The sequence below is a fragment of the Oncorhynchus nerka genome, linkage group LG10 (genome assembly GCF_034236695.1).
Source record: "Oncorhynchus nerka isolate Pitt River linkage group LG10, Oner_Uvic_2.0, whole genome shotgun sequence".
Lineage (NCBI taxonomy): Eukaryota > Metazoa > Chordata > Actinopteri > Salmoniformes > Salmonidae > Oncorhynchus > Oncorhynchus nerka.
Window position 1 is genome coordinate 27,802,304 of NC_088405.1, and position 20,054 is coordinate 27,822,357.

Genomic DNA, 20,054 nt, shown 5'->3' on the forward strand with positions numbered 1-20,054 from the left:
AATTGGTTCTGCAATGTTGAAAATCCATAACGGGGTGTGAATTTCAGCAGTTTTTAGACGAAGAAATAGAGAATTATTTAAGAAAAGTGTAAGGGGGTCTGTACAGTATATCCAGATGCATGTGTTAAGAATTGTTGAGTTTGTGGACCCATTAAATCTTACATTTTCATAGATAGAACAATAGGTTCTGTTTACCATCTCCATGAGGCGAGATACAGATAACTGCCAAAATAAAGGAAACACCAACATAGTGTCTTAATAGGGCGTTGGGCCACAACGAGCCACCAGAACTGCTTCAATGCCCCTCGGCATTGATTCTATAAGTGTCTGAAACCCTATTGGAGGGATGCAACACAATTTTTCCATGAGAAATTCCATAATTTGGTGTTTTGTTCATGGTGCTGGAAAAGGCTGTCTCGGGCGCTGTGCCAGAATCCTACATACGTTTTCAATTAATCCCACTGTTCTTTGTGAAACATCAGAAAGTTGAGCAGTCTTCGTCACTGAAGCTCCTGCCAAACGTGCCCCAACAATCACCCCTCTTTCAAAGTCACTGAGATCTCTTCTTCTAGCCATGGTTGCCAAAATAATGGGCAACTAGGCATTTGCATACATGACCCCAAGCATAATGGAATGTTAATAGCTTAATTAACTCAGGAACAACACCTATGTGGAAGCACCTGCTTAATGTGTTTGCCCCATTTACTCAAGCGTTTCCTTTATTTTGGATGTTCACCTTAGTAAAGGAGGGCAGAACTAAGCTCCTTTCTTAGTTGTGATTGGTGGATGCATTTGATAGGCCTGGAGGCAGGGTCTATACCCAAGTAAGCAAAGGCTGTACTAATACCTCTAATTATGGGTCTGCTGCTTACGAATGGATCATCCAAAAACAGTGAAGCTTGGAGTTCACAGTGGTAATAATAATGTGCAGATTCATCTGTTAAAGGTCTGCTCTGACCCAAAGGAAAATGGAGGGAAAGGCGGGGGGATGCTAAGTGCCTCCACATTATTAACATTTAGCTAATTCACTGAGCTAAAATGTTTGGCATGTTAAAATCGTGAAACATTGTACAGCCCTTCCTCTCTATCCCTCCTTTCTTTTCTTTATTTTCTTTCTTTCTTTCTTTCTTTCTTTCTTTCTTTCTTTCTTTCTTTCTTTCTTTCTTTCTTTCTTTCTTTCTTTCTTTCTTTCTTTCTTTCTTTCTTTCTTTCTTTCTTTCTTTCTTTCTTTCTTTCTTTCTTTCTTTCTTTCTTTCTTTCTTTCTTTCTTTCTTTCTTTCTTTCTTTCTTTCTTTCTTTCTTTCTTTCTTTCTTTCTTTCTTTCTTTTTCTCTATTTCGTACCTTTCTCTGTCTGGGACTGCTGATCACACTAATACATAATCTGCAAATTCCCTGCTGTTTTGTTGGTTGTGTGTTTTAAAGGTGGTTAAAGTTACATTTGAACTTTGCAAGAGTATGGATCCTGCTCCAGGTTTCCACATTTTGGAAAATTGCCATTTATTCTTAGACCTCATGAGGTTAAGATGTGTATCATGTTGTTACCTTTGTCCTGAGGTTTTTGATCAAATGGAGTGTACGTGTGCACTACAGTGAATTATATACATATGTTCTTAGACCCCAGAATCCAGGCCAAGGCCAAATAAACCATTATTCAAATAACACTCTATGGATCAACCATAGAGTACAGTAAAAGTGCCCTCCCTTAGAAAAGATCTAGTCCCCATGGCAACCATATTCTCAGGTATGTTGCCCAAGATACAACTCCAAACATCCAACATTTCACACTGGATGCCCACTGGACAATGAGGATAAGTAGAAACTAGAATGTGGGATGACCCTCTTTCATCAACATCATGCTATACACATGCAAGGTTTTAGCATATTTAAATCTAGCTTTATTTCAGATGACCTCAGCTCTTTATATTTATATGATTTGTTAAGACATATAAATGTCTCTAGACAGGGCCAGTTGTCTTAACCATGACTTAATCAGTCGGGATGGAATCGAAGACATTTGCAGTGAAATCATAATGCAAATGGTAATAGAACACGTCAGCTCAGAATCTGGGGAGCTCAGCTATACAGTACAGGGGGAGAAGCTAATCACTTTCAGATGGCCAGAGAGTCCATTATCAATAATGAGCTCATTGTGTGTGGATGTTTCACTGGGGGTTACCCTGGGTTTCCTTGACCAAAACAAGGAGATGAGACTAATTGAGGAAATCTGTTTGTGGTTAGAGAGAATCACCATTGACTCTATAGCCCCCCCATAGCCCCAAAGCAAGATATTGTTGATTCACCAGAACCATCACACAGTTGAAAATGTTTACATTTCAGCCGTAGAAGTGCAGTGACATAAATGCGTAACTTTTTGCTGACACAATACAACTTTGAGGTATGATTCATGTTGGAGTCATCAAAGAACCTTAAGATATTTCAAGTGTCTAAAACATAGTTGTTGTTTTTTTGTCCTCCTTGGTAATGACATGGTTCGCAGAAGGTGTGTGTCAATAGTTTAGCAGTCACCTGAAGCATAATGTCTACAGAAGGGGTTCTCAAATGCCTGATGACAGACTTGAATTCTTCCGCTGCAGATATTTTACACCTCAGTGAGTTCCATCTTCTTTCCACTATGGAAGGAGGTCCAAGAATCAGAAACATCTGGCTTTGGGCCAGAGAATCCAACTTGGGGTTCCAAAATGCTACGTGCACAGCTCATCTTACATTTGCCATCTCCGAGGCTGAGAGTTCATTGAAACATATAGCCTCCCACTACACACCAGAGGAGCTATAGGACGACGGGCTCGTTATAATGGCTGGAATGGAATAAATGGAACGGTATCAAACAAATGGAAACCACATGTTTGACTCTGTTCCATTTATTCCATTACAGCCATTACAATGAAACCGTCCTCTGATAGCTCCTCCCACCAACCTCCTCTGCTACACACCAATACAGTGCCCAACCCCCCATCCCACTATACACATACTGTACACACATACACCTATGCGCCACTATCTCAGCTGGGATAACACTCCTTAAAAGCTCATTGATGTGTATTCTCCACAGAGCCCTCACCCTTTCTTCCCCTGATAAACGAAAGCCCCTCTCTCTCCTTTTTGGGACAGACAAAGCTGCCCCTCTCCCCCTCCCTCTCTCCCCCAGGCAGCCCCTCTGTTTCATGATATATGACCTCACTTACTCAATCTGGACAGATCATAGGCCCTTGAGTCATGCATACTTACTGCAAATCCCCCCACCACACACACACACAAAGACACACACACAGGCCACTTGGGAGCACTGACCTTGTAGAGGTTACAGCCGTACTCTCAGTAAAGCCCAGTGAGCCCCTAATCCAGTTCCACTACGCCAAGGAATGAATCAAACGCTCTCAGGCAACTCACAGCTGCACACCACTGTCTCAACTGATGTTTTAAAAGTCTATAAAAGGTATAGAATTCCTGAATTACTGTGAATGATTTAGCTTTAATTGCCTTGAGTGAACTGGACTGTGCGCTATCTTTCCTGCTATTGCATTTGGGTCCTTCTGAAAATATGCCAGTGTGAATGAAATGTAATTTAGTTCTAGGACGTTTTCCGCTTTCCAAGTTGGAAAGGTTGTTTAAATTGGCTGGGGAATATAGGAGAACATTTAGAATCTGGGCAGCATCAGACTAATCATGTGTTTCTATGTTAGCAGGTGCTCTCTGTGTTTAATGAGTGGGAAATAGTCATCAGTGGTCCAGACCTACATTCCTGCATTAGTATAGGCTAAACTATCATCCTCCTCCATTTCACCCTCCAGCCCAGCACTAACAGCACCAGAGACCAATGCTTGATGGGCCGTTTATGTATCTTCCTCCATGAGGTTAAATAACCCTTATAGGTACAATATAATGGTAATGTGTTTATTGGCTGATTACATTTTTTTCCCCTGCCGTATCCTGGAGTTTCTACCTTCCCAAAATGTCACATTCTAATCCTTAGCAACTGGTTTTACTAGGTTGTGCTCAGTCAGTTAGTCCCTCAGTTTCTGTTTGTTCCTCTTTTTATATTTGGAGTCCGTTTTGGGAAGGGTCTTACGTGGATTATAACTAAGCTGCTTTCCAAAGTGACCTCTCAAATCAAATCAAATTGTATTTGATACATGCGCCAAATCCAACAGAAATGCTTTCTTACAAGCCCTTAACCAACAATGCCGTTTTAAGAACATCGAGTTAAAATCATATTTACTAAATAAACTAAAGTAAAAAAGTAACACAATAAAACAAGAAATGACTCCTTTACCTTTTTGTTTCATGTTTGCGGTTCGATGATTGACAGGCTGTGGTTTTCAATGGCCACAAATATGAGAATTACAAACGTTTACTTTTTGAAGTTTCCCCCAAGGATTAAAATCTATGGTTTTAAATGGCCACATTCATGAGGTCAACCACTGCACCAACCACTGTTAATAACATTAGTGTATAATGTGTTGTTCACCTGATTTGAGTGGAGTTGTAGTCACTTAATCACGTCTATTTTCTAATTTACTCAAAATGTGATCACAATTTTCTTTTGCTATTCAGAAACTTCAAAGACTTGAACTTTGCTGTTTTTTGTGAAACGTTTTTAAATAGTGGATAATCACCATTAGTCCTCATACGCCCTATTATAAAACCATCGGAGCGTATCCAAATGAACCAGTAAAAATGGGAACGCCAAAGTGGCACTCGTTAGGCGACAGTGAATGTCTGAATGCCTTTGCCTAATTTTCTGGCACAATGGCTTCAAACGGGTTTCCCGAGGACAAAAGATGCAAGTCTGCACCTGTCTGTGTGTGATTGATGTTTTAATGAGTGAGGTTGTGAAACACCAAGGCACTCAGTCTGAGAGGAACCAAGCTCTAAACCCCCAACTATGAGGGTAATCACACTTGGCTTAGCATCAGGTCTATTAAAAGAAAAACATTGGCCAGTGATATGGTGTATGTGCCATTGAAATAATGTAAAGTCATACATCAAATAGTATGAATGCTTTTCGTGATGAGTTGCAAAATCGAAGAGGGAGATGAGAGAGTCTGTACCCTGGGTCTGGGTTCTGTTGCTAGGGAACTTTGTTGTGAAAATACTGTATATGTTTCTCTCTTGTGTACAATCATGTCCTATACCTGGTGTGAGCCCAAATTGACCATTAAGTTAGTTTGGTGAAGATCTCATTGTGTGACTTCAGGCCTTGGTCTTCTCCTCGTGTCTCATGTCTATAGTTGCAAAAATACGGTAACTTTCACAAAATCCCCAGGTTTTCCAGAAATTCCAGTTGGAGGATTCCTGGATTTTCTGCTTATTTTTGCCATATTCCAGGAATGTTCCAACCGGGATTTCTGGAAAGCCTGGGAATTTTGAGAGTTACCGTAATTTTGCACCCCTACTCATGTCATTCTAGCCCATCTCCTTTGTAATCTAAATTGAGAGGATTCAGATGATTTATAGGTGTAAATGATACTAATATGTAGTGTATTTGAACCGTATTCACTGTTGGGGAGACTGAATGTGTATGTGAACTGTAGTACAGTGGCACAATTATTTTGGGGCCCCATCACGACATGGACAGAAATAGCGGTGCTAAGTTTAAGACTGTGGCTGTTGTTAGTGGACACCGTTCACACAGGAAGTAATAACGACAAAGGAGTTTATCATCTGGGTCCAACCTACCGGAGATTTGCTGCCTCCGTGTGATAAAGAGGGAGTGTGAGGTAGCAAGTCTCCTCTGGCTCTTCTTCTCTATTTCTCCCTCGTTTTTTTACTCCCTCTCTTCCTTTCTCTATATTTCTCTCCGTCACACACACCCTCTCACTGTCTCTCTCACACTTCCCTTCGCACGCTATCCTTTGCGCTCTCTCTTTTGTACAGTGAGTGGACCCTGCCTCTTAGGTCAGTCAACCCCTTTCCACTCTTCTCACATGTCCAATCTGGCTAATTTTAGCCCAGGTTCAGAGGGGCAGGTTAATTTTGGCTGCTGCCTGTCCCCTGTCCCTAAGCGTGCTATGATGCAGATCCGTTTGTACCAACCAGAGGTTTAATTTCTCTGCTAAGGCAGTCTATGAATGGCCATGTGACTCTCACTCAACGGTTTGCCAATTTAGTTCAAGGGAGGCTATTTATTAGTGTTGAGCACAGCCAAAGGAAAGGTGATACTGTTGGCTCTTCAATGTCTGTCCCTCTCAGTTGCAGTATTGGCCATCTCTTTAACACCCAAACACATAGTTCAATGGCTACAGTGGACATACTGTACATAAAGTCACTGTGATTGTGTGTTATGTAAAGTTGTCATATAGCTTTTTGAAACATGTTTATGCATACATGTGTTTTACTCGTAGAAGATACTGCACCAGCCCAAATACTTTCACATTAAAGCATTAAGTTCCAATACATTGTGTGTACACTCACATTCCATGAGGATTGTTTGAGGCTGATGAATAAGGATATATACTTTAACACTTTTATTTCTAAACACAGAAAAATGCACATTTAGGTATTTGCAGGAGGCAAGTAGCCTAGCAGTTAGAGTGTTGGGCCAGTAACTAAAAGGTAGTTGGTTCAAATACCCGAGCCGACAAGGTGAAAAATCTGTCTGTGCCCTTGAGCAAGGCAGTTAACCCTAATTTGCTCCAGGGGTGACATACTACTATATCTGACCTTGCAAAACAGCACTTTTCACTGCACCTTTCCGCTGTGTGTGACATAAAAAAAAAATACAAAAATACAAAATTGTTTTAGTTGTGCATTTATGTGATAGTATGTTTCATAACATTGAGTAAAGTGGATCTTGAATGTGAAAGAAAGAAAACCGAAAAGCTTTTAGTAAACAGCTCATAATACCAGTATTCCAAAAAACTGCACTTCAGTGTATAAATGTGAGGATTGTACTAACATAGCAAGTTCTTTACAAAGCTTTGACCCTTTGCTGCATATTATAAGAAAAGTGTTAATCAGATGATTGATCACTCTGTGTTTGTTTCTCTCTCTGTCCCTACAGACAGTGAGATGGTGCCTCTAGAATGCCTGCGTCCTCGCTCCTTCACCACCGCCCACCGAGCATCGCTACGGCGGGACCCAGACGACCTTTCTATTAGCCTGTGTGACCTCAGCCTTCAGGAGCAGGAGGAAGAGGAGCGCCTTCACCCCCTCAGCTCCACCTCTTGTTCCATCCCCCAGAACTCCCTCAACTCCCAGCAGTGCTCCCTGCTCCCCTCGCTCCTCGACAGCGATCTCCACTTCCACCCGCTCCGAGGCGCCCACATCAAGGCCCTCGATGAGCACACGGTGTCCCGGGGCGTGGAGCATCGCAGCGGTGATGAGAGGACCCTGGTGTTCACCAGCCGGCCCCTGCGTTGCGGAGAGAGCGTGTTCGTGAAAGTGACTAAGACGGGTGCCACACGTCTCGGTTCACTCTCCTATGGCGTGACGTCGTGCGACCCGGCTTGGCTTCGTCCGAGCGACCTACCATACAGCCCGGAGTCCCTGGTCGACCGCAAGGAATTCTGGGCGGTGTGTCGGGTGGGGGCACCCCTGCAGAGTGGTGACATCCTGGGTTTCGTGGTGAACGCGGAGGGGGAGGTGTTTCTGAGCCACAATGGAATCAATGCAGGGATGCAGGTGTGTGTGGACAACTCCAGACCTCTGTGGATGTTCTTCGGTCTGCATGGAGCCGTCACACAACTCAAGATCCTAGGTGAGTTCACTGAACAGTTTTGTAAAACAGTTATAATGTAATAATACGATAGATGATTCTGTTTGACATTCATGTCATTGTTATTACGTGCTTAAAGTGAGATTACAGTATAAACTGGGTTAATACATGCTAATCTGTTGCTGTATAGTCATTCTCATTGACTCAAAGACATCATATTAATCTTTGTTCAAGTTTATCTGAAAATCGTGAGACTTTTCAGTCTTTTTTCCCATTAAGAAACTATTTCAGTGTCTGATCTTTGAATGACCTGTGGAGGATGGATTCTTACATAGCCAAGTCATGAACTAGTTTTCCTCTTCCTCTGTTCCTTATTGCACTCTGACTTTTTATCAACTCGTATATCTCACTTGGCATTTAGCTTCTCCTCCCACAGTTTGTAAATTTAGGCGAGCGTTCCATCTTCAGTTCTACTCCTTTTCTATGAACTCACTTGTTATCAAAAGTGGCTCCAACAGATGGAAGTTTACCGCAGCTCACTTGCTGATTGGGAAATGAATCCTAGCCTAGCCTAGTCGACTGAATCCATTCAGTTTTGACTCTAGGCATCTGTAAAGGCCAATTAGAACATGGTGCAATAATGTATTTGCATAGTAGTTGGGCACATTAAAAAGCTGTTACTCTCCACACGCACGCACACAGACACACACACACTTACTGTATGACCATAAGAACACTCTAATTCCCTAGCTGTAAGTCATCTCAGGTGCAGACTAACACATCATGCCCAATCTGTACATACCATGACAAGCTTGTCCGGATGAGGAGGCCTAAGGGGGGAAACCCTGTCTTGATTGAATCCAGTAAAAGGCTGGTTTTAGGACCAGCCCATGGTAAATGAACAATAGAATAACATGTTATAAATAATGGCTGACAGGAACGGGTGCTGTTGGAAATGGGGAATTAATGGCGAAATGCATGTGGAGGTTTGTGGTCGTATTTAATTTCACTTGGCTTTGCAGTGATTCTCCTGTTTGTAAGTGGATTCTAGGGCTGGAATTTAAAGGGATCCTGCAAGATTTTGGCAATTAAGCCCCTAGCATAATGCTAGCGTACCTTTAGACTTACAGTCATTGCATTAACGCTAGCCAGCATTGGCTCGGGAAACTACCTCTAACTTCCTTCATACTGTACGCAGAGACATCAAAAAAAATGTATCCACAAGTTCATTTGACTCTGGGTAAGTAGAAAAACTGAATTGACAAAATCTCGCAGTGTCCCTTTAGCAGACCTACAATGTGGTACACAGAGAGATGAGGAAATACTGATTTGAAGAAAGAGTACTTGTTAGACTGTGTTTACAGGTTGAAACAAATCATAACTCACTGAAGATGTAGGCATACATTATAATAATACAGGATCATGTATTTTTCTGGTTTGCAAGCAAGTTCATTACTAGATGTTCATGACTTTGATACTGGCTGTGAGGCAGAATACAGCTTGTAAGCACAGATGTGTGTGCTCTCTAGGTTGTTAACAAGCTCCGCTGAGACCAGGATATTTGTCATCAGGCCCTGAACACCCCGTTCCCCCTGCTAGGCTTTGGTTTCTGGCCAACTTGTTAATAAGAATGATCGTGTCTCAATTCGTTTGATTATTCTCCAAACTGACTGCTAGTTTGAGAGCAATATTGCAATGTCTTTAAAGACGACTTTAAAAAAAGTGTGATGGAACTGATCATGAGCTGCTTTGATATTACAAGGTAGTTTGTGTGTCCTATCTTTTCCACCCCCTCTCCTCTCCTCTTCTCCTCTCCTCTCCTGGGTTGAGGAGGTTATTTCTGTCCTATGTGGGCCCAGCAGCATCAGACAGCTAGCAGAGCCCCCTGTCCATTAGGGGGGGGGGGGCTCTGCTAGCTGCTGTACTAACTGTTTATGATGCCTTCCATATGCATTATTAAAATGTAATTGCGTCTCGCATTCAGGCGCCAGAGTTTTCCCTCATACCTTACTATCCTAGCAGTGGCCTCCTCTCTCTCTCTTTCTCTACCTCCTCTCTCTCTCACTCTACCTCCACCCCCCTCTCTGTCTCTCTCCCCTCTTATGACTCTGACAGCGCTTCCCATTACCCCCTCCAGCTGTGAGGAGGGCAGCTCTGACGTTTCTCTCCGCCCACACACTGGCGCCACATGCCACGCATTGCCATGGAAACGTACCGCCACCTCTGAAAGTGGCACTTGTCCGTGGTCGGGTGTCGTTAGAGCTGTGAAATGAAGCAGATGGGAGTTCATCACTTTTACATGGTCATGGAGTCTGTGTGAATATCTTAGTTTGGTTGTATAAGCTTCATAAACGTACTTGTTTGTCTGAATTCCCATTGCAACTCCACACATACATTCTAGATGGGGCTTAAGCGTGATAATATAAACATGGTTTGAAACATATGTTCATATTATGTAAGTACAGTGGCTGATGTCCCTACAGCACCAATGGAGTAGCAAACTGAACGAGGCCGTATATGATAATATATGCCATTTAGTACACGCTATTATCCAAAAGGACTTTATACATTTTATATTCACTGTATGGGTGGTCCCGGGAATCTAACCCACTAGCCTGGTGTTGCAAGACCCATGCTCTTCCAACTGAGCTATAGAGGACAGCAAATGAGACCTCAAATATGATCCTAGTATTTATTGTAAGGTCAGGCATTGAAAAGTCTGTCTTAATGAGAATGTTTATGTGTTTTGATGCAGTAAATCTGTCACATAAAAAAAAACAACCATGGCGGTGTGGCAAAGATCACTGCCAACGATAAGAAGGTGATATAATGCACTAAATAACCACAGTGAATTTATCTGGGGCACCATGCAGACCTCCCAGGCTTCCCTACATACTCAAATGCCCTCAGATGTCGTCCATTCCAGATAGAGGGGCCAGGAGTGCATTCATACGATGGCAGGATCTGAACCTAATCCTGGATGAAAGGGTTTATGAATAGACATGAAGGGTATCTGTCTGTCTTTCTGTCTGGTCTCCTATTAGATGTGACCAGGATGTTACCAGACAGCTGTGCAGCCGGTCAGTCAAACAGGTCAGGTTAACGATCATGAGAAAGTTTGCAAGCAAACCTATGTAACTATAGTAGTCTACCACGATGTCCCTGTCCTTGTTGCTAGTAATGCTGGGGATGTATTTGGTTGACACGTTTTAAAGATGATACTGTGCATCTGCAAGTGGGACATTGATCCATTTGTCACTAGTGTAATAACCAACTTTGGTTTTAGAAGTTATTTCTTTACACTCCAAACAGCCTCCCTACGGCTCGGAGGCGCCTGCATGGTCCTAAGGCACACCACTGTCTTGTTTTGTATCACATTCCAATGATAAAACTGGGCGGGACAAAAATGCGATTTCAGAATGTGGGGGGGACATGTCCCCAGTGAATGTTGCGCCCCTGGTAATAACCATGCAAGAAACCAAACATGGTTGAGTGTAACCTCGTTCAATACAACAATAAACACTAGTAAGACAAAGCTAGGATGGCTTTTAAAGGCTTCCAAACCTTTGAATTGACTCTCTCTTCTCCTTTGCCATTTCCCTCAGCCCACAGTACAGTGTGTCTGTTAATGTTTCAACATTTTGAACACCAACCTGGCCACCATATGAACCACTGTTTGCAGAAGCTAACATGGCTTATTTATTTAGATTGAAACTGAAACCACAGCAGTAAGGGTGGTCCAAGAGAGATGGGAACTCAGGGGAACGGATAGGGGGCACCCCATTGTCAAGGCTCTATAGCATTAGACCCTGCTCAGTTTTTTCAGGTCACATCGACTAAAGCACAGCTGTTTGCAGTTGTTTTTAATCTTAGGGAGTAAAGTCACAGATCTCTGCCATTTCAGGGAGACTTGGGGTACGGGATAGTTGCGTATGCTTGCTGTTGCTTGCAAACTGACAGTGTTGTTTCATTTGGCACATAAGAGATATATTATGCCATGCTTATACAAGTGCAAGAGCAGTTTTATGGCAGACATCAAGTTATGTGTAAACAAAAATGTTTTTATGCCATTCAGACATAGCCTACTAGGTCTGTGGATTTGGAACTGTCAGAGGTTTCTCCTCTGCGGAGAGAGATGTCAATGTGAGGGCTGATGTCAAATAGGGCTGCCAGTGCTGCTGTTCAGAATAGATGGAGATGGCACAGGACAGACACAGTAGACTCTCTCTTCCATGGCCAGAGGGATTGTATATGTGGGGGATGGGGAGGGGGGCGAGACTACAATACCTCAAGGGCTCCTGACTCGCTCATAGACACACGCAAATGGGTGTTTGTGTGTGCTTTAGTCAGCTTTAGCCAGACTCTCAAAGTTGAACTTCGTCATATTCTGACATACAGTGTTATTACACCATATCTATGGAGATCTGCAAAGAACTAGGCCCAGCGTTTTCCTTTCTGAGGAATTTGTACATACATGAGTTCCGAGTAGTTTGCATGTGACACAGTGCTTCTCTGTGCCCTCAGGCTCGTCTCTGAATGCAGACCCTCGAGGACTGTCAATTCCCAGCTCCCCCAACACCCCCACTCTGTGTTGCAGCGTCAGCTCCGAGCCCAACTTCAACTCCAACCTGAACATCAACCTCAACACCAGCCTCAACGCCAGCAACCCACCAGCCTTCAGCAGCTCCACAGGTAAACCTTCTTTCCATTACTACCTTGTCTCGCTCACCAGGTTATCCCTGTGTTGTCTTTCACTCTCTTTTCTCTCTATTTTCTCTCTTCTCTCTGTAGGATGTAGGATCTTCATTTGATCACTGTGTTGCTGGAGAACTTTCCTTTAATACAGTAAATATAAAATGTGTAGTGTATTTGAGGTTTAAAAAGCAAAACTGTGATTTTCCTTTACAAAAATGTTTAACAACGCCTACAAAAATGTATTATAATCAACATAATAATTTACATTTCCTGTTGATGCAGGATAATTTTCCTGCTGTAGCAAACTGGCTCAAATTAAGATCCTACATCTGTGTCTCGCTCTCTCCCTCTTTCTTTATCTCTCTCTCTCTCTCTCTCTCTCGCATACCCCTTCCCCACCCCCCTCTCTCTTTTGCTTTCTCTCTCCCTGATTTTCCACCTCTGTTTATGGCAGGAATGTGACAAAACAGTCAACATACCATGACCAAGAAAGGCAACGTCAGTTGCAGTAAACGCAACCAGCATTTGTTGAGAGTTTCTTTTGACTTTAATAGGAAATGTGATGTGATGAAATGTGATGTTTATATTGCACAATATCACACCTGTTATGATGGTTAAGCCCCTCTCAAAAGGATGAAAACAAGTTATTTGACGCAATATCCTGTAATGTGTAAACATAGAAGAGAACATTCCAGAGCAGATACAGTATAGATAGTCAGAAATTGAAAAACTATTCCTGAGTACAGTTTCCAAGTTATACTGTATGCAAATGATCCACCAAACTCTAAAACCTATTCCATTGTCTCCCAGGTACGAGCCCCAGCTCGCCATTCTCCAGCCACTCGGAATCCCCCACCTTCCCATCATGCTCTGGCTCGTGGAGTGACGAGTGCACCATCTGCTATGAGAACGTGGTGGACACAGTGCTGTACGCCTGTGGTCACATGTGTCTCTGCTACGCCTGTGGCCTCAAACTGAAGAAGATGGCCAATGCCAGCTGCCCGATCTGCAGGAGGACAATCAAAGACATTATAAAGACCTACCGGAGCACGTAGGATCTGCCTGGCTGTGTAACATCAAGGCTCATTCATCAAAGAAACCATTGAGACGTATTGGAGCATGTACGTTTGGCCTGACTGTCTCAATATTGCTCAGCAACATTATGAGATTCAGCATCATGCAGTTGGACCATCAAAGATATCAGAAAAACATGTTGGGATATGAATACATTGTAAAGATTAACAGGAAGAGGTAATGCTGGCCTCCAGTGTGTCATTGTGGCCCAGATACTGGATTGGGTTCAGCCACCATGGAGCTGGACTTAACCAGGAGGGATCTGGCTCACTCTCTGCAGAACAATCATCATTCATTCCACTGATGATATCATTGCTACTAGGATGTTTCAGAGACATGAATCTCTCCAGAGCCTTGAAGACAGCAAGGGGAATTATCTATCTATGGTTTTATCAGCACCCTGGACCTATCATTCAGAATGTTGCAGTTATAAATGTATTGTACAGCACATCACTCAATATCATGAAAGATGGAGAATTGTGTCTGTTAGGGCTGTGAGAGTCATTGAATTTTGGATAACGGTATGTGGCCAGCCAAATGACCGCGGTCACCATAATGACAAATTTAGACTGACATTTTATCCACCGCCCATGATTGCATGTGCTCTCAGATAATTGAATGAATTGAACGGGCTTCGCCATTCATGTCAGTGATGACATAATAGGTGGACGGGCAGCCATTGTGAGTGTACCAATAGGAGCAAAGCAGGAAGTAAAATATGTGCTGTGATTTGTTGATTCAACTGAACTGACATTACATGAGCCACATCAGTTAACATAATGTAAATGAACATTCTGCATTACCATGAAAATGATTGCATCCCAATACCAGGCAGTCATTGCGAGTAGTGTACCCATGAGTTCACCAGTCAAATTGCCAGGGTATAAGGTTACAAGCCCATTATATTCCTTCTATGTCTATGTGTCCTGCTGCTGCATTGTGGGGGGTGTTGCCTAGGCAACCAAAGACTAATTTGCTTGTTTCAGCAAGTTGTTAAGAGTCCACGTTACATCCGAAATGGACTCAACCGCATGAATGCCCTTCCGTCCCATTTTCAGTCAGCAGTTCGTTATGACAGTTATTTTATTTTCATAACGGTCTTCATACATAACTGTCAGTTATACAGTAATTGTGGCAGCCCTAGTGTCTGTACAATTCATTTCCATCTGTGACGCTCTGAATGTTCCGCCTGGTTGAATAATAACGTTACCCTTTGGACAAGTGACTCATGAATGAAGAGGACATGCAGTTTTTAGTTTGTTTGGTTGGAGAAGAAAGTGAAAGATATTGCCATGAATAAGTGATGGTGTAATCAGAGGAAGTATTTTACCTGTGAAAAGTAAGGAATATAGTAATTAGCTGTGTGCCTATGGTGCATGAATAATCCCTTACATGCATTCTCTACTCAGTCTCAAAGACACTGTAGGGAAGATCACATGCAGGCAAAAATGTGAGAATACAGTCAGCTGGTCACCATAGAATGTTATAGATTCAAGATGGATATAAATCTATGTGGATAGAGCAGGGGTGTCAAACTCATTTTGCCCCGCGGGGCCGCATTCGGTTTTCAACAAGGTCCGGATGGCTCCACTGAAAATGTGTTATTTCCTTACCATCAAAATGGACAAATTGTCTTTTGGAATTTTCAATGCTCCTTGACTGTCTAGCTTTAATTTAGATGATTATTAGCGAACTGGACACAGTAAAAAAAAAAACTGTATGAATGTAGATTCATTATCATTTATACACAGTTTCGATTTGTTATATTGAGTTTGTCCTGTCCGTCTGTCCCCCCTCCCAAACATGTTTTGTTACTCAAACCACCTGCGGGCTGGATTGGATCCCCCATGGGCTGTATGTTTGACATCCCTGGGATAGAGGATGTTCTGTGTATAGTGAGGGAGACGTGACCATAGACTTCGTTACACAGTGTAGGGGCACTTTGGTCCTGTGTGTGTGTCTGCACAATGTTCAGTGCACAGAAACCCTTAGCAAAGACGCAACATATATACGCAACATATATCAAAGCTCTAACTGTCTGAAGGGTCGTAAAATGCTGACTCTATTGTACAGCCATCTTCCTGACTATCTTCTAACTATCTCTGGTTAATTATTGTGCCATTTCCTGGGTGTATTGGAAGTAATCGCAGGTTGAAGTTTATTGGGATGAGTCTTGTCCTTCAGGCAGAACTGAACGATTTCCACTAGATGGGAAAACTCCAAAGTCAAAATGGTCTATACTGTAAAAATGAATGAACACAAAACTGTGACCCACCACCTTGTAAAAAATTGTGTTTTTTACATTGGTAGAGACTCAGAGCTATTTTTTTTAATATCATACACTGCAGTTGAGGAACAATGGGAAAGTAATTGTGCTTTGAAAGTCGATGAACTTGTAACCCCACTTTTGAGAAAATAGCCTTAGAATGTTTTGGTACACCTACTGGAGAGCTCTTCTATGTCTACACCCATTCAGCATCGTTCACACACTCCTAAGCCTTAGCCCCACCCATCTCTTTAAAGATTCACGTGTGAGGCTGTGCTAAACAGAGTGAGTAAGGTTGTGTAGTAAACAACCAAAGATTAAGACTAAAAGTATAGAAAGTAGTAATCAAATCAAATCAAATTTTATTGGTCACATACACGTGTTTAGCAGATATTATTGCGGATGTAGCGAAATGCTTGTGTTTCTAGCTCCGACAGTGCAGTAATATCTAACAAGTAATATCTAACAATTTCACAACATATACTCAATTCACACAAATCTAAGTAAAGTAATGATGAATTGTGAATATATACACAACCGTTCAAAAGTTTGTGGTTACTTAAAAATGTTCTTGTATTTGAAAGAAAAGCACATTTTTTTGTCCATTAGTATAACATCAAATTGATCAGAAATACAGTGATTACATTGTTAATGTTGTAAATGACTATTGTAGCTGGAAACAGCTGATTTTTTAAATGGAATATCTACATAGGCGTACAGAGGCCCATTATCAGCAACCATCACTCCTGTGTTCCAATGGCACGTTTTGATAGCTAATCCAAGTTTATAATTTTCAAAGGCTAACCAACTAAGTTAATAACTATAACTAGCAATGCAAATGTCTTTCTGAGATACTCCCCCCTTTATTTAACTAGGAAAGTCAGTTGAGAACAAATTCTTATTTACAATTAAGGCTGACACCAGCCAAACCTGGATGATGCTGGGCAAATTGTGCGCCACCCTATAGGACTCCCAATCACGGCCTGATGTGATACAGCTTGGAAACAAACCAGGGACTGTAGTGACGCCTCTTGCACTGAGATGCAGTGCCTTAGACCGCTGCACCACTCGGGAGCAAAAATAGGAATATTAAAATGACTTTCTGACTAAATTAGAAACGTATAATATCTGAAAATGTAGCTAGACTCTTACCCTTATACATGGATGAACGCTTCTCCCTCACTGTCATGGATTTCATGGTTGCCCTTAGTTTGAAGATGTAATCCAGAGACAGGGGTTTTATACAACAGCCTTCTGTGTTCTCTTTTCAACTCCCACCGCATTTGCAATCAACTTCCGTGACAACAACACTGTTGATCTCCATTTTTTCCTCATTTTCCTCATTGTCTGATTAATTTTCAGAGTCAGCATGGCATGATTGTTCTCCAGAAAGTACTCCATCACAACTTTTTCCCATTGATCTTTGTCAATAGTTTTATGTTATCCAAAGTTACTCCTTGGCACCCCTGTTATCCAAGGTACTGTACTTTACTGTTCTAATGATTGTTTTAAATACAAAACCATGCTTGAGCTTCTTTCTCTGTTACTGTAAGGTTGCATGCGTCCATCAATATTGTTATGGTAAAGGTAACCTCGTCCCCAGAATAATTGCAAAAGAGCCGGCTGGTGGACAATATTATAGTAAAGGAAAAAGGATATTTCTCCACTGTTCCCCGGGGAACCGAAGACGAAGATGTCGATTAAGGCAGCCCCCCCACACCTCTGATTCAGAGGGGTTGGGTAAAATGCTGAAGACATATTTCAGTTAAATGCATTCAGTTGTACAACTGACTAGGTATCCCCCTTTCACTCTTTCAGTGAGAAATTCCCTGTGTGATATATATAATGCTTTCATGCTTTGTGTTTTTGCTGTTTACACAGGAAACTGTAAACATCTGTGTCATCACATGTGTGGAAGTCATGGATCTAGCTAGCTGATTATTGTTGCACAGTGTGTGAGCTTTAGACTTGAAGTGCTGCTTTCTGTATTTTAGGCAAATCCTTTTAACAAACTAATCTTTTAAGTTTTCATAATACAGTGTTTTTAATCTAAAATGTTTAAAAGACAACAATGGTCATGTATAGAGGAAAAACAAGCCATTTTTCAGGTTCATCAAAAAAAGATTGAATTCTATGTACATTTTCTTAAAGAATGTGTTGGTTCATGGTGTCAACATGTTCCATCTCATCCCTCTGTTACGGAAACTGATCAAGATAGAATATGATAGAAGAGTATATTCTTGTGTTGCCTTTTGGAGAAGGGAACTTTGATCAGTTACAACACTGTAAAATGTTCTGGCAAATGAATATTCAGGTGAATATTTACTCCATTTCACTCCTACATGGGAATGAAGACTTGCGTAAATTACACATCCCATCTATTTATGTCAAAATGTGGTGTTTAAAAGCCAACATTTGAGTGTGAGTAATGTGTGTATGAAGTTATTCATTGCTGTTAATAGACACTGTCTAAATAACACAAGTCCCCCGATGTCATTGTATTGCATAATACTGGAATTATATTGGCTCGAGAAGTGGTCCGCTTTGATTTTTCTAGTGGTTCAGGTTTTCTGAACACGTTAGTACATACAGAGATCAACCATGGAGACATTTTAACAGAGAAAAAGTATGATAATGATATTGTGTTGTACAGTACGATCATTATTTATTTTGTCAATCATATTATTAATTATTATGTTTGTTTTATATATTGTACAGGATGTCAAAAATAACAAATAAATGTAGAGGTCTTGTCAATTGTTTCATTTCCAGAGGTGAAAATAAAAAAGTTAACCTACTGTACAGTGTGGGTTGAAATATGATTTTATCCAAAAAGGTCTTTCCCAAAGACACTAGTTTTAGTCCTCTTCAATTTTACGAATGTTCAATCTTATATTGCAACAAGTGTTGTACTGAAACATGGACAAAATGCACTCTCTCACACAATCTCTTCATCCCTTTATTTTATATTCAATATCTATAACCGTAAAATGGGACCAAATATTTACAGTCCAGGCACAGCCATATGAGACAGGGTAGAAGTATTGATTTTTGAAGCAGAAATCATAAAGAAGTCATTGTTTGTTCTTTCTACTTTCAATTGATAATTTTGTCAAAACATCCCTCTGTGTGTACAATAATTATTAAGATCATTTTCTGAGTTGCAACATCATGTTCACTGTGTGAGTCAGATGGACATGACTTTCAATAAAGTTTAAGCGGTGTTAAAAAGCTAAATGCCTGGAACTACTTAACTTTTGTTACTGAACTCTAATTTGCCTACACTGTACACAGATATGCATGGAATAATATGCATCATAACCTGTTATAACTAGCCATGTCAGTTTGTCAATTTACTGGTCAGGGTTATTACCTGCTGAGGTTGGCATGTCCATTAGTGGACAAGTTGCACTGAACAAAAATATAAATGCAACATGCAACAATTTCAAAGATTTTACTGAGCTACAGTTCATGTAAGGAAATCACTCAATTGAAATAAGTTAATTAGGCCCTAATCTATGTATTTCACATGACTGGGAATACAGTCTGTGCGCCGACAGAGATGGCCGCCTCGCTTCGCGTTCCTAGGAAACTATGCAGTATTTGGTTTTTTTACGTGTTATTTCTTACATTGGTACCCCAGGTAATCTTAGGTTTCATTACATACAGTCGGGAGGAACTACTGAATATAAGAGTAATGTCAACTCACCATCATTACGACCAGGAATACGACTTTCCCGAAGCGGATCCTGTGTTTTGCGTTCCACCCAGGACAATGGATCGGATCCCAGCCGGCGAACCTAAACAATGTCGCCAGAAAAGGGGCAAACGAAGTGGTCTTCTGGTCAGGCTTCGGAGACGGGCACATCGCGCACCACTCCCTAGCATACTACTCGCCAATGTCTAGTCTCTTGACAACAAGGTTGATGAAACCTGAACAAGGGTAGCATTCCAGAGAGACATCAGAGACTGTAACGTTCTTTGCTTCACGGAAACATGGCTCACTCGAGACACGCTATCGGAGTCGGTACAACCAGCTGGTTTCTTCACGCATCGCGCCGACAGAAACAAGCATCTTTCTGGTAAGAAGATGGGCGGGGGGATATGCCTTATGATTAACGAGACGTGGTGTGATCATAACAACATACAGGAACTCAAGTCCTTCTGTTCACCTGACTTAGAATTCCTCACAATCAAATGTCGACCGCATTATCTACCAAGAGAATTCTCTTCGATTATAATCACAGCCGTATATTCCCCCCCAAGCAGACACATATATGGCCCTGAAAGAACTTTATTTGACTCTATGTAAACTGGAAACCACATATCCTGAGGCTGTATTC

At 41.6% G+C, this 20,054-nt stretch overlaps 1 protein-coding gene across 1 annotated transcript in view; it reads left to right on the forward strand.

Moving 5' to 3' along the window:
• LOC115135092 (E3 ubiquitin-protein ligase NEURL1-like) overlaps positions 1–18,939 on the forward strand; it is a 55,752-nt gene extending 36,813 nt beyond the window's left edge. The window contains exons 4-6 of the mRNA XM_029669361.2: positions 7,023–7,718; positions 12,201–12,368; positions 13,182–18,939. Of these exons, the coding sequence (XP_029525221.1) occupies positions 7,023–7,718; positions 12,201–12,368; positions 13,182–13,426 (1,109 nt within the window). The 3' untranslated portion in view covers positions 13,427–18,939. The remainder of the gene's footprint in view (positions 1–7,022; positions 7,719–12,200; positions 12,369–13,181) is intronic.
• The last annotated feature ends 1,115 nt before the right edge of the window (positions 18,940–20,054 follow it).